Source organism: Macaca nemestrina, chromosome 14 (genome assembly GCF_043159975.1).
Source record: "Macaca nemestrina isolate mMacNem1 chromosome 14, mMacNem.hap1, whole genome shotgun sequence".
Lineage (NCBI taxonomy): Eukaryota > Metazoa > Chordata > Mammalia > Primates > Cercopithecidae > Macaca > Macaca nemestrina.
Window position 1 is genome coordinate 93,366,073 of NC_092138.1, and position 16,337 is coordinate 93,382,409.

The following is a 16,337-nucleotide window of genomic DNA, read 5'->3' on the forward strand; positions in this document are numbered from 1 at the left end:
TGGGTCAGGCTGCTGATTTAGGTGAACAAGTGTTCTGAATGCCTGAAGATCTGCCTGGCTGTGGAGTAGAGAAGAGCCTCGCTGCACTAAGATCTATGTCCAGGAAGGGTTGGGCAGCTCATGCTGCTAGTCTGGACAAACAGGCATGTCAAATGTCTTGATTTCTGCCTGGAAGTGGAGCAGAGAGGGCCCCGCTAAACCACAATCTCAGGGGAGCAGGGTGGGGCACCCATCAATGGCACACATAGATCAATTTCAGGGCACCAAGCTGGCCTTGGCTGCAAGTGTTGCTGCCCAGGAGAAGCTGCAGCTGTAGCAGCTCTCCTCCCACTGCAGGCTTGCAATAGGAGCACAATTATAGCACCTACTGCTGAGACAATTTCCACAGTTCTGGCTGTGGAGATTGCTACCGTGTTCCAGAGCAGGTGCTCCAATCTCTGGCCTGAGACTAAAATGCTTGCACAGCCACACTGCCAAAGAATAGCTGACTTTGTATGCACTTGGACTAAAAATGGCAATTTGCTCTCCGTTCTGGGTCTGGGAAAATGTCTGCAGCTTTTTTGGTGTATTTTCCTCAAAGCATCTCCAAGCTTCTCCCCAAGTTAACTCCAGGGCTTGAAAGAAAAAAAATTGTCTCTTTCTGCCTGGGTTGCTCAGATCTTCAGTGGATAGGTGAGTCACAGAGGGAGGCTCTCTGCCTCTCTCACATACTGGTGCTTTACTCACTTTTAGCAGCTGGATGCAGTCACAGGGTCCATTTGCCAGCATTCTCCTCTCTGGGATCTGGGGTGTCCTTCGTGATTCTGGTGGATTCTCATTTTTCCTCTTGAATTAAAGTGTGCAGAGTTGATCTCTATGTACTATCTTGCTATTTCTAAGTGGATATGGCACTAGATTTAATATTTTTTAGGTAAAGCAATTTCGACTTCATGATATGGCCATGAGAAAAGATGACTAAAGTGCAAGGGAGGTCAAGGTCATTGAAGATGAGGTCAAAGACTAACGCTGTTATGATGGTGAATGGTTCACTTAAACAAATGTTGAAGGCACTCGAGTTGATAGCTAATTTGTAGGGTAGAAGTCAACTGTGATCTAGGTGCCACAATGTGTAACAAAATAGGAGTCACTGAAGTTTGATCATTAATGATATAGGTTTTGACTTTTGAAAGTTTCTACATTTTTGCTCAATACTGAAAAAACTTTTATGCAGAAAGTTGTCTAATTACAGCATAATTTTTAAGAGACAAGAATTAGTTACAGACTAGTTTCCATCAATAAGGGAAAGGTTAAGGGAACTATACTACACATTCATTGGAGGTAATATTACATAATCATTAAAATGAGGTTTATGAAAAACTTATGATATAAAAACTTTCACTCTTACTCCCTCCAGGCCCCTGACAAACAACTAAGTCACTCACCAGCACCAAAGAATTAATGTATATCTTTACCTCAGGCCATTTACACAAGATATGACCAGGCATACTGCACAAGAACTTTTTGAGCAGGGAGTTTCCCCTGATCACAGTTGTTTAGAGCCATCCTGATCAGATCTGAACTGGAACAGAAGTCAATTTTCAGCTCCCACAAACATATATGGCCAATCCATCTATGAACCAAGCCCAGGATTTCTTTTCTCTTTTTCAATTAGTTGTATTGAAATCCTCATGAGGCCATAGGTGTGGCCTGAGGGACAGACTTCAATGCAACGTAGTTAGATGATCTGGGGGTCCAGGCTACCTGTTTCTGAAGTTTACTTTTGCTCTCTAGACCTACCAAGGGCCCATGTCAAATTTGCTGCTGTGTCTATCTGACCTTACAACTTTTTGTGCCTGACAATTCTCAGGTTCTGTCACTGGATGTCCCATGGTTAGGCACTCCACTCTACCAAAGCCCAGTAGCTCCCTAGCAGTTCGTGGCTCCAGAAACACTGCTTTGCAACTCTTCTATTGGAGTTTACCAGAGGCTCAATATAATGCCACTATCTATCATTGATACATCTACCACCATGAGTACTGCCCATTCATATGATCCAATTAGCATGGTCCCTTGTACCGCAGTCTAAACCAGCTGCAGAATCTTACCTTGTTCTAGAGCTTATTTAAAGCTGGAAGTTTATCAAGTCATTTGATAAATTTGTCAGAGCAGTATTAAAAATGTGGTGTGTGCTGTCTTCAAAATATGAAGAGGCCTACCAAATGCAATGCTTTTTTCTTAGTGGTAAGAGGGGTAAGATGTAATAACTTGTCCTTTACTTTCCAGTGAGAATCTTGTTTTTCACCAGTCCTACTTTAAGACCCCTTGTGACCACATACATGTCATTTCTCTGTCTGTAATGTGTCAGACTTTAGTCCGAGGTGTCTCCATCTGAACTATTGTATTACAATCTGTCCAAACTCACCACAGGTACCTTTGTCTTTGCCTTACAGTCTACGCTGTCTATACTGCTTGCATTCATAGCTTCCTGTATCTGGCATCTGAGCTCCCTGCATCCTGTATCTGTCTATTCAATCTGCCCACTTACTGTGCAGTGGAGTTGCCCTTCCCAGAGAACCAAGTGTCTGGCATGTCCTTCCCAGAGCATCCAGTTCCTATAGCTAAACTAGCTTACAGCCCACTTTGAGTTTGCTAAGCTGCTACTGGCCAATATTCTTTTAACCGTCTTCCCTGGGTTTTGCCTAGAATGCTGTTGGACTTCAATGATACTGAGTTGAAAGAGTCTCCAAGTCCCTCTGCTCCAAGTTATATAAAGTTGTGGTAATAAATACAGGGTCATCACACCTAGAAAGAAACTGCCCACATATAAGCTCTCTCAGTCTGCTATCTGTTGTTATAACTGAATACGTGAGACTAAGTAATTTTTAAAGAAAAGGAATTTATTTCTTGCAGTTCTGGAGGCTAAGTCTAAGGTCAAGAGGCTGCATCTTGTGAGGACCTTCTTGCTGGTGAGGACTCTGCAGAGTCCTGAGGCAGTTCAGGGCATCACATAGTAAGGGGGCTGAGTATGTTAGCTCAGGTTTCTCTTTCTCTTCTTACAAAGCTACCAGTCCCTTGTTGTGATAACCTATTAATCAATTAACGCATTAATCTATGAATGGATAAATCCATTCATAAGGGCAGAGCCCTCAAGACCCAATCACCTCTTAAAGGGCCCACCTCTCAACACTGACACATTAGGAATTAAGTTTTAACATGAGTTTTGAAGGGGGCAGACATTCAAACCATAGCATAAACTTCGCTGTATGTCTTAAACCTAGATATGAAAGAGGCCAAAATAAATCCTCAAACATTATTATCTCGAGCTATAAATACTTCTTTATTTGTCCTACATACCTGTATATCTCACCCCTAAGAATCACAATTGGCACGATAAATAACCATTATCCTCAAAAGATCAATTTGAGAGAACCTGAAGCTTTTCAATTTTGAGTCATTTTTTTCTAGATTTTGTGTGTCAACTGGTTTTTTTCTATTTGCAACTTTGTGTTCTGTTGTTTTTGTTCATTTAGTTTTCTTTCCCTTCTCTTCCTTCTCTCCTTGTTTCGTTTCTTCCTTGAAAACTATTTTTATTTGGTAAAACCATACCTAAGTTTGTCAACGAAACAATAAAACCTCAAAAAAGATGATTATCTCTGCTTCTTCTCCTTCCGCATTTCCTCTTGTTCACCAGAGAAAAGAAACGCAAGTCACTTCCTTTGGGATACCTGGTGAGTGGGACTCAATAAGATCCCTTTGAATGGGATATGGTTCTACCTAAATTCCCAGAGCCCAGCAGTCATATGAATTTCTATTTAAACGTGTTTGGAGTCAGTATTTTTTAACCTCCCTGGGATGTATCCAAAGTGTGATTAAGGCTGGGAAAATAGAGGGTAGAACAGAAGAGAGACTGAGGGTATTTTGGATCTTTTCTTTGTGTACCCACCCTCTAAGGTTCCCAAGACAAATATCATCCCACAGAATACCTTTCCCGGTGGAATCAAGGGGAAAATTGGACAATTAAGCCATCTTTTATGAATATCTTTAACTGGAGACAACGAGTTCGATCTCCTACTCCCTGGAGTTTTCTCCTTAGTTAGTTAAGCTCTTTGATTCACAGCTCTGGGGCTGTAAACAGGAATGAGTTTGCACTTGTAGTTTTTCTTCTTGATGCCTGAGAAATGTCTATGATCATGTAAGCTGGTTTTTAGGTCCCATAAAGATAACCTTAGGACACACTTATTCACCAAACATTGGTTCAAAAATGAAGGGAAGGTAAGCATTGGGGATGGAATGGATATTTTTTCCTCTCCGCAATAGATGAGTTTATAAGTGGATAGAGATGAGGAAGAAACAGAAGGCAGCAGTTGGCATGGGGAGAAGAGATAGAATATAAAAAGGCACACACAGAGAGATACAGGAAGAGACAGAAGGAAGGAACAGAGAGATATTGAGTGGCAGACAAAGACAGGATGAGAGAAAGGGGCAAAAGGAGAAAAAGATGAATGAAGAGAAAGATCGACATACTGGAGGAATTTTTTCTGCCTTGGATCCTGACATAGAAAACCAGATCTGAACAGCACAGAATCCAAGCATTCCAAAGTTGTTTTGGTGTTTAAATATGGAATTTTGAGAAGGTCTTCTACACTTTCAAAATATGTTCTTGTTCTTCATTGGCTATAAAAATTATTCAACTGCCAACATTTGGGATAATTTTTCTTTGATGACAAGCATATTCCTCTCTGTTTAGTCAGGACAACACTAAAATAGTGCCTTATCTGTGGTAGGTTTCAAGGGTCTGGTTGTTGAATGAATGCATGTGCCTTATAAGGACAAACTTCTCTCCAAGAGTCACTTGTTTATTTCCTGATGTTTGCCTGTGTCAGAACTGCCAGATAAGTCATGACCTTTGAAGCAATCAGAGGGCACCTGATGATGAAAAGAAGAATGGAGTTAAAAATGGTCATTACAGAGCTTCTGGAGGGCGGAGCAAGATGGCCGAATAGAAACAGCTCCAGTCTCCAACTCCCAGCGTGAGCCACACAGAAGACCGGTGATTTCTGCATTTTCAACTGCGGTACTGGGTTCATCTCACTGGGGAGTGCCGGATGATCGGTGCTGGTCAGCTGCTGCAGCCCGACCAGCGAGAGCTGAAGCAGGGCGAGGCATCGCCTCACCTGGGAAGCGCAAGGGGGAAGGGAATCCCTTTTCCTAGCCGGGGAACTGAGACACACAACACCTGGAAAATCGGGTAACTCCCACCCCAATACTGCACTGTAAGCAAACAGGCACACCAGGAGATCATATCCCACACCTGGCCGGGAGGGTCCCACACCCACGGAGCCTCCCTCATTGCTAGCACAGCAGTCTGTGATCTAACGGCAAGGCAGCAGCGAGGCGGGGGGAGGGGCGCCCGCCGTTGCTGAGGCTTAAGTAGGTAAACAAAGCTGCTAGGAAGCTCGAACTGGGTGGAGCCCACAGCAGCTCAAGGAAACCTGCCTGTCTCTGTAGACTCCACCTCTGGGGACAGGGCACAGTAAACAATAACAAACACAGCAGAAACCTCTGCAGACACAAACGACTCTGTCTGACAGCTTTGAAGAGAGCAGTGGATCTCCCAACACGGAGGTTGAGATCTGAGAAGGGACAGACTCCGTGCTCAAGTGGGTCCCTGACCCCTGAGTAGCCTAACTGGGAGACATCCCCCACTAGGGGCAGTCTGACACCCCACACCTCACAGGGTGGAGTACACCCCTGAGAGGAAGCTTCCAAAGCAAGAATCAGACAGGTACACTCGCTGTTCAGCAATATTCTATCTTCTGCAGCCTCTGCTGCTGATACCCAGGCCAACAGGGTCTGGAGTGGACCTCAAGCAATCTCCAACAGACCTACAGCTGAGGGTCCTGACTGTTAGAAGGAAAACTAACAAACAGGAAGGACACCTACACCAAAACCCCATCAGTACATCACCATCATCAAAGACCAGAGGCAGATAAAACCACAAAGATGGGGAAAAAGCAGGGCAGGAAAGCTGGAAATTCAAAAAATAAGAGTGCATATCCCCCGGCAAAGGAGCGCAGCTCATCGCCAGCAACGGATCAAAGCTGGACGGAGAATGACTTTGACGAGATGAGAGAAGAAGGCTTCAGTCCATCAAATTTCTCAGAGCTAAAGGAGGAATTACGTACCCAGCGCAAAGAAACTAAAAATCTTGAAAAAAAAGTGGAAGAATTGATGGCTAGAGTAATTAATGTAGAGAAGGTCATAAATGAAATGAAAGAGATGAAAACCATGACACGAGAAATAAGTGACAAATGCACAAGCTTCAGTAACCGACTCGATCAACTGGAAGAAAGAGTATCAGCGATTGAGGATCAAATGAATGAAATGAAGCGAGAAGAGAAACCAAAAGAAAAAAGAAGAAAAAGAAATGAACAAAGCCTGCAAGAAGTATGGGATTATGTAAAAAGACCAAATCTACGTCTGATTGGGGTGCCTGAAAGTGAGAGGGAAAATGGAACCAAGTTGGAAAACACTCTTCAGGATAGCATCCAGGAGAACTTCCCCAACCTAGTAGGGCAGGCCAACATTCAAATCCAGGAAATACAGAGAACACCACAAAGATACTCCTCGAGAAGAGCAACTCCAAGACACATAATTGCCAGATTCACCAAAGTTGAAATGAAGGAAAATATCTTAAGGGCAGCCAGAGAGAAAGGTCGGGTTACCCACAAAGGGAAGCCCATCAGACTAACAGCAAATCTCTTGGCAGAAACTCTACAAGCCAGAAGAGAGTGGGGGCCAATATTCAACATTCTTAAAGAAAAGAATTTTAAACCTAGAATTTCATATCCAGCCAAACTAAGTTTCATAAGTGAAGGAGAAATAAAATCCTTTACAGATAAGCAAATGCTTAGAGATTTTGTCACCACTAGGCCTGCCTTACAAGAGACCCTGAAGGAAGCACTAAACATGGAAAGGAACAACCGGTACCAGCCATTGCAAAAACATGCCAAAATGTAAAGACCATCGAGGCTAGGAAGAAACTGCATCAACTAACGAGCAAAATAACCAGTTAATATCATAATGGCAGGATCAAGTTCACACATAGCAATCGTAACCTTAAATGTAAATGGACTAAATGCTCCAATTAAGAGACACAGACTGGCAAACTGGATAAAGAGTCAAGACCCATCAGTCTGCTGTATTCAGGAGACCCATATCACACGCAGAGACATACATAGGCTCAAAATAAAGGGATGGAGGAAGATTTACCAAGCAAATGGAGAACAAAAAAAAGCGGGCGTTGCAATACTAGTCTCTGATAAAATAGACTTTAAACCATCAAAGATCAAAAGAGACAAAGAAGGCCATTACATAATGGTAAAGGGATCAATTCAACAGGAAGAGCTAACTATCCTAAGTATATATGCACCCAATACAGGAGCACCCAGATTCATCAAGCAAGTCCTTAGAGACTTACAAAGAGACTTAGACTCCCCTACAATAATAATGGGAGACTTCAACACTCCACTGTCAACATTAGACAGATCAACGAGACAGAGAGTTAACAAGGATATCCAGGAATTGAACTCATCTCTGCAGCAAGCAGACCTAATAGACATCTACAGAACTCTCCACCCCAAATCAACAGAATATACATTCTTCTCAGCACCACATCGTACTTATTCCAAAATTGACCACCTAATTGGAAGTAAAGCACTCCTCAGCAAATGTACAAGAACAGAAATTGTAACAAACTGTCTCTCAGACCACAGTGCAATCAAATTAGAACTCAGGACTAAGAAACTCAATCAAAACCGCTCAACTACATGGAAACTGAACAACCTGCTCCTGAATGACTACTGGGTACATAACGAAATGAAGGCAGAAATAAAGATGTTCTTTGAAACCGATGAGAACAAAGATACAACATACCAGAATCTCTGGGACACATTTAAAGCAGTGTGTAGAGGGAAATTTATAGCACTAAATGCCCACAAGAGAAAGCTGGAAAGATCTAAAATTGACACTCTAACATCACAATTAAAAGAACTAGAGAAGCAAGAGCAAACACATTCGAAAGCTAGCAGAAGGCAAGAAATAACTAAGATCAGAGCAGAACTGAAGGAGATAGAGACACAAAAATCCCTCCAAAAAATCAATGAATCCAGGAGTTGGTTTTTTGAAAAGATCAACAAAATTGACAGACCACTAGGAAGACTAATAAAGAAGAAAAGAGAGAAGAATCAAATCGACACAATTAAAAATGATAAAGGGGATATCACCACCGACCCCACAGAAATACAAACTACCATCAGAGAATACTATAAACACCTCTATGCAAATAAACTGGAAAATCTAGAAGAAATGGATAATTTCCTGGACACTTACACTCTTCCAAGACTAAACCAGGAAGAAGTTGAATCCCTGAATAGATCAATAGCAGGCTCTGAAATTGAGGCAATAATTAATAGCCTACCAACCAAAAAAAGTCCAGGACCAGATGGATTCACAGCTGAATTCTACCAGAGGTACAAGGAGGAGTTGGTACCATTCTTTCTGAAACTATTCCAATCAATAGAAAAAGAGGGAATCCTCCCTAACTCATTTTATGAGGCCAACATCATCCTGATACCAAAGCCTGGCAGAGACACAACATAAAAAGAGAATTTTAGACCAATATCCCTGATGAACATAGATGCAAAAATCCTCAATAAAATACTGGCAAACCGGATTCAGCAACACATCAAAAAGCTTATCCACCATGATCAAGTGGGCTTCATCCCTGGGATGCAAGGCTGGTTCAACATGCACAAATCAGTAAACATAATCCAGCATATAAACAGAACCAAAGACAAGAACCACATGAGTATCTCAATAGATGCAGAAAAGGCTTTTGACAAAATTCAACAGCCCTTCATGCTAAAAACGCTCAATAAATTCGGTATTGATGGAACGTACCTCAAAATAATAAGAGCTATTTATGACAAACCCACAGCCAATATCATACTGAATGGGCAAACACTGGAAAAATTCCCTTTGAAAACTGGCACAAGACAGGGATGCCCTCTCTCACCACTCCTATTCAACATAGTGTTGGAAGTTGTGGCTAGGGCAATTAGGCAAGAGAAAGAAATCAAGGGTATTCAGTTAGGAAAAGAAGAAGTCAAATTGTCCCTGTTTGCAGATGACATGATTGCATATTTAGAAAATCCCATCATCTCAGCCCATAATCTCCTTAAGCTGATAAGCAACTTCAGCAAAGTCTCAGGATACAAAATTAATGTGCAAAAATCACAAGCATTCTTATACACCAGTAAAAGACAAACAGAGAGCCAAATCAGGAATGAACTTCCATTCACAATTGCTTCCAAGAGAATAAAATACCCAGGAATCCAACTTACAAGGGATGTAAAGGACCTCTTCAAGGAGAACTACAAACCACTGCTCAGTGAAATAAAAGAGGACAAAAACAAATGGAAGAACATACCATGCTCATGGATAGGAAGAATCAATATCGTGAAAATGGCCATACTGCCCAAGGTAATTTATAGATTCAATGCCATCCCCATCAAGCTACCAATGAGTTTCTTCACAGAATTGGAAAAAACTGCTTTAAAGTTCATATGGACCAAAAAAGAGCCCGCATCTCCAAGACAATCCTAAGTCAAAAGAACAAAGCTGGAGGCATCATGCTACCTGACTTCAAACTATACTACAAGGCTACAGTAACCAATACAGCATGGTACTGTTACCAAAACAGAGATATAGACCAATGGAACAGAACAGAGTCCTCAGAAATAATACCACACATCTACAGCCATCTGATCTTTGACAAACCTGAGAGAAACAAGAAATGGGGAAAAGATTCCCTATTTAATAAATGGTGTTGGGAAAATTGGCTAGCCATAAGTAGAAAGCTGAAACTGGATCCTTTCCTTACTCCTTATACGAAAATTAATTCAAGATGGATTAGAGACTTAAATGTTAGACCTAACACCATAAAAATCCTAGAGGAAAACCTAGGTAGTACCATTCAGGACATACGCATGGGCAAAGACTTCATGTCTAAAACACCAAAAGCAACAGCAGCAAAAGCCAAAATTGACAAATGGGATCTCATTAAACGAAAGAGCTTCTGCACAGCAAAAGAAACTACCATCAGAGTGAACAGGCAACCTACAGAATGGGAGAAAATTTTTGCAATCTACTCATCTGACAAAGGGCTAATATGCAGAACCGAGAAAGAACTCAAACAAATTTACAAGAAAAAAACAAACAACCCCATCAAAAAGTGGGCAAAGGATATGAACAGACATTTCTCAAAAGAGGACATTCATACAGCCAACAGACACATGACAAAATGCTCATCATCACTGGCCATCAGAGAATGCAAATCAAAACCACAATGAGATACCATCTCACACTAGTTAGAATGGCGATCATTAAAAAGTCAGGAAACAACAGGTGCTGGAGAGGATGTGGAGAAATAGGAACACTTTTACACTGTTGGTAGGATTGTAAACTAGTTCAACCATTATGGAAAACAGTATGGCGATTCCTCAAGGATCTAGAACTAGATGTACCATATGACCCAGCCATCCCCTTACTGGGTATATACCCAAAGGATTATAAATTATGCTGCTATAAAGACACATGCACACGTATGTTTATTGCAGCACTATTCACAATAGCAAAGACTTGGAATCAACCCAAATGTCCATCAGTGACAGATTGGATTAAGAAAATGTGGCACATATACACCATGGAATACTATGCAGCCATAAAAAAGGATGAGTTTGTGTCCTTTGTAGGGACATGGATGCAGCTGGAAACCATCATTCTTAGCAAACTATCACAAGAACCGAAAACCAAACACCGCATGTTCTCACTCATAGGTGGGAACTGAACAATGAGATCACTTGGACTCAGGAAGGGGAACATCACACACCAGGGCCTATAATGGGGAGGGGGGAAGGCGGAGGGATTGCATTGGGAGTTATACCTGATATAAATGATGAGTTGATGGGTGCAGCACACCAACATGGCACAAGTATACATATGTAAGAAACCTGCACGTTATGCACATGTACCCTACAACTTGAAGTATAATAATAATAAATAAATTAAAAAAGAAGGTCATTATAGGGGAAAATACTTAGAAGGCTGGGATTAGGGTAAACAAAGTCATCTCTTTATATCTTGCTGATCACTCAGTTATCCTCTTGCCATTGGCTTTGAGTTTTGGTAGGCTGCTGACGCACTGGCACTTGGCTGCCTTGTACATTATATAGCTTATCCCCAATACAGTCTGCACCAAGGCATTGCATTCAACTGTTGGGCATCAGAATATAAGCTACTTATGTGAAAACAAGCCTCTCCTCTGAATTTCCCTTTTGTTTTCCCTCCCTGGTAAGTAGTGCCTGTTTTTCACCTATCTGAATGAGAACTCCAGCAGTAGAATAATCATTTTCCGTCTGTGCTCATATGTGTTCTATGTTGGTGCTCTTGGTTTGCCAGCAGTTTCTATACTCAATTCCACATCTTTGTCTAAGGAATTCACACCCAGAGTCCAGCAAAGGAATTGATATGAACAATTTTCTCCTGCATGTAAAAGGATGTAAATTCCTCTGACCCCTCTCTGGGTAGATTTGCATTTTGTCTTTAATTGTGGCAGGAGGGAAACCAACATTTATTGGGCACTGTGCAAGCAAAGGTACTAGGGGTTTCAAATATGTCATCTCATTTCATCGTACAATAACCTTATGGGGTATAATTACATCGTGTTTAAAAGATCTTCATCTTTCTGAGATTTGCAAGAGTTAAGAGACCTGCTATAGACAAAAATGCCACAATCAAAGTTTTATGATGACCAAGCCTATCTTATTCAAAAATCTGTGGCTTTTTCTCTAGTCTCACATTGCCTTCAAAGTAGGGGTAGATGGCAGAGAGGGAGGGAGGGAGAGAGGAAGAGTGAGGGAGAGAGAAAGAGAGAGAGAGAAAGAAAGAGAGGGGGAGAGAGAGAGAGAGAGAGAGAGAAAGGAGAAGAAGGAGAAGGAGAAGGGTAAAGGGAAGAAGAAGAACAAGAAGAAGAGGAAGAAGAAGAAGAACAAGAAGAAGAAGAGGAGGAAGAAGAAGAAGAAGAAGAAAGAAAAAGAAAAAAGGAGGATGTTTGAGCTCAACACTTTGAACACTGTGTTTACTGACCTCAATATGTATGTCAGGGTGGGGCATGTCTTTAAGGAATTAGGATGAAGTCTATACAGCTAGATTGAAAAACTGAAAGATTTGAAACCTGCCACTGACTTGTCTTCTGCTGAATTTTTGCTCTAGGTCAGAAGCCCATTGGATGGGTAAGAACTCTCGCTAACTCGGCCTTTTCTTATTAAATGAAAGGATGATATTGAAATTTTGTAGGAGAGGGATGGTGTAGAGTCTCATTTATGATTAGTGACAAATGCTTCCAATGATACAGCAGCCTCATTTCCCTACTGGTTAGGTAAGGATTAGCTCTGCTGAGTGATTGCTTTGTTTTGTTGAATGCAAGATGGAAGTTGGGGAAGGACACATGGATTTTGTTGCATTCTGGTCCCTAGGCAACCAGAATATTTGGATATACCTGAAGTCTTTCCAGTGCTAATGTATCAGTTTTCTATTACTGCTCTAACAAATTACCACAAGCTTGGTGATTTAGAAAAACCTCACAAATATTATTATATCACAGTTCTGGAGGTCAGAAGTCTAAAATGGGTCTCACTGGGTTAAAACTGAAGAGGTTGGCATTTCTTTGAGAGGTTCTAGAGCATCATCTTGTTTTCTTGCTTTTTCTAATTTGTAGAGGCCATTTGCATTCCTTAGCTCATGGCCCCTTCCTTCACTCTCTGAGCCAACAATATAACATCTTCAAATACCTCTCTGATTCTGACTCTTCTATGTCTTCTTCCACATTTAAGGACTCATTATCACATTGGGCCAACCCAGATAATCCAGGATAAGCTCCCCATCTTAAAGTCAGCTGATTAGCAACCTTAATTCCATCTACAACCTTAATCGCCCTTGGAATGCATCATAACAGATTTACAGGTTCTGGAGATTAGGATGTGGACAACTTTGGAGGTTCTTATTATGCTTACCACAGCTGACTAGCAGGTGTTGTGTTTAAAGATGACAGGAGTATCCAAGAGGGAGCTGTAAACTTGGGGTACACCTAAAATCTCACTTCTCTTGCCATCTTTTGATAATCGGCTTCACAGTTTGTTATGGGATGAGTGTTATTGCCTAGGGAGTAAAGGGAGACTGGATTGGAAAAGAACTGGAGAATGTATACTTTCAATATAATTTAAGATGATGTCACTTAAACTGCTTTGTGTTGACAGTAGACAATAAAGCCTAAATAAATTTGCCTAAAATATTTTCTTATAGCCAGTCTGGTCTTTACTTTCTCAACATGCCGGGGAATCACAAGAAATCCACAACCACCAAAGGGAAGAAGTCTAAATGACATTAAATGGAAATGTGCCTTCCCGCAAGGTTGAAACAGAGAGGTTGGCAAGGGTGTGGGGGAAAGGGAGGGCAAGAAAGAAATGGAAAATGTAGGAGAGATGCAGGTTTTGCAGGGCCTTTAAGCCATATTAAGGTTGTTACACTCTAATCTTAAAGGTCAATGGGAATCCTTTGAGAATTTTTAGACATGGAAGTCATGTTGAAAGATAGTTTTAAAAAAGATCTCCAAGATTGCAGTAGGGAAAATGAATTGATACAATCCAGAATTTCCTAGAAACCCTCCACATAATTGAAACAAATAAAAATGTATGCGTAATGATAACTGTTCTAATGAGAACACAGTGACACAGGGAGGGGAACAACACACATTGGGGCCTGTCGAGGGGTGCGGGAGGGAGAGCATCAGGATAAATAGCTAATGCATGTGGGGCTTAATACCTAGGTGATGGGTTGATAGGTGCAGCAAACCACCATGGCACACATTTACCTATGTAACAAACCTGCACATCCTGCACATGTACCCCAGAACTTAAATTAAAAAAAATAACAACTGTTGTTTGAAGAACAGTCATTTGAGGAATACTATTCTTTATATGCTTTTGTTTGAAAACGCCACCTCTCATCTGAAATTTAACAATGGCTGGTGAAGTCAAGTCTTCTAATGGTTGCTGTGCCATGATTGATGGCTTAGAATACTTGCCACGTTAACTTTTAGGGGTAGTAACTTGACTGAAACACCTTTCTCCACAGCCTAGTCCTCAGTCCCACAGGGGCAAGATTTCTGTTTTGTTACTGAACCGAGAAATACTGACTCTCAGTAACATTTGCTTCAATACTTTTTTTTGGTTTTCTTACATAACATAGAAGGAAAAATATGAGAAGCAGGTTAAATTTTGCACTTTCTGAAATAAAACATATATATGTGTATATATATGTTTGTATAATATATATGTATTCTTTAAGTTCTGGGGTACATGTGCAGGATGTGCAGATTTCTTACATAGGTAAACCTGTGCCATAGTGGTTTGCTGCACCTATCATCCCATCACCTAGGCATTAAGTCCAGAATGCATTATATATTTTTTCTGATGCTCTTCCTCCCCCCAGACCCCCAATAGGCCCCAGTGTGTGTTGTTCCTCTCCCTGTGTCTATGTTAAAATGTACATCTTTTAATATGACTGCTAAAAATGATAATTTCAAAGTCTCTAATATTCTCAAGCATCCTTCATCTCCATCAGAGGGTGAAGGAGTATGAGCTCTGAGAACCAGAGCAGTGTGTCTGAGTTCCTCCTCCTGGGCCTCCCCATCCGGCCAGAGCAGGAGGCCATGTTCTTCGCCCTGTTCCTGACCATGGTGCTGTACCTGAACAAGGTGCTGGGGAACCTGCTCATCATTCTGCTCATCTGGCTGGACTCTAACCTTCACACTCCCATGTATTTCTTCCTCAGCCACTTGGCCCTCACTGACGTCTCCTTTTCATCTGTCACTGTCCCTAAGATGCTGATGGACATGTGGACTAAGTACAAATCGATCCTTTATGAGGAATGCATTTCTCAGATGTATTTTTAAATATTTTTTACTGACCTGGACAGCTTCCTTATTACATCAATGGCGTATGACCAATATGCTGCCATATGTCACCCTCTCCATTACACTGCCATCATGAGGGAAGAGCTCTGTGTCTTCTTAGTGGCTGTATCTTGGATTCTGTCTTGTGCCAGCTCCCTCTCTCACACCCTTCTCCTGACCCAGCTGTCTTTCTGTGCTGCGAACACCATCCCCCACATCTTCTGTGACCTTGCTGCCCTGCTCAAGCTGTCCTGGTCAGATATCTTCCTCAATGAGCTGGTCATGTTCACAGTAGGGGTGGTGGTCATTACCCTGCCATTCATGTGTATCCTGGTATCATATGGCTACACTGGGGCCACCATCCTGAGGGTCCCTTCAACCAAAGGGATCCACAAAGCATTGTCCACACGTGCCTCCCATCTCTCTGTGGTTTCTCTCTATTATGGGTCAATATTTGGCCAGTAACATTTCCAAACTGTAAGCAGTTCTATTGACAAGGATGTTACTGTGGCTCTCATGTACATCGTGGTCACACCCATGTTGAACCCCTTTATCTACAGCCTTAGGAACAGGGACGTGAAAGAGGCCCTTGGGAAGCTCTTCAGTAGAGCAACATTTTTCTCTTGGTGATATCTGACTTTTTTAAAAATTAGAATCTCATTTTGGTTTACTTCATATATTTGATTTTCCATTTGAATATGTCTCAAAACCTTTTATGTCCTGAAGCCCTAAGACAAATGTTAACATGTTGAATGTAATTGGTAAATATTTGTTGACCAGAATTCCATTCTCTTATTAACAATGTTATTCTTTACAAATAATTTTTGAGCAGTGAATGACAAATTAATTGTATTATTTATTTCTGCAACTTGGAGAAGGGACATAATACAATAATATACAGTTTTCTTATCCCTTATTTGAGAAGATGTTTGGAGACATATATACTTTTGGCCCATAACCCCAGGCTTTAACACAACATAGAATTGAAAGAATTAGCTGTATTATTTTACTATTCTCTATAATGTAGACTGAGTGCGATCATTAGTGAAGTAGTGCTTCATACCAGTCTCCTTGGAAATATAACCAAATTCGAGTGCTAATTCTTGGAAAGCATCATTTTCCTAAAAATGCCACTCCAGATTCAGCACTGACTCTCTTTCATGAAGAGAAAGAGAGCCCTGTCTTCCAAATGAAGAATGAAAAGCCCTGTCTTCCAAATGAAGAATGAAAAGCAACGCTTCCCAAATGTTAGGGTACATGAGAATTCCTGGAAAGATTGTCAAAA

The 16,337-nt window shown here is 41.2% G+C and overlaps 1 protein-coding gene across 1 annotated transcript; it reads left to right on the plus strand.

The window, feature by feature from the left end:
• The first annotated feature begins 14,734 nt into the window (after positions 1-14,734).
• On the plus strand, positions 14,735-15,682 carry LOC139358330 (olfactory receptor 1J2-like). The gene is given in 1 exon segment (XM_071078883.1): positions 14,735-15,682. A coding segment is annotated over 1 exon segment (948 nt).
• The last annotated feature ends 655 nt before the right edge of the window (positions 15,683-16,337 follow it).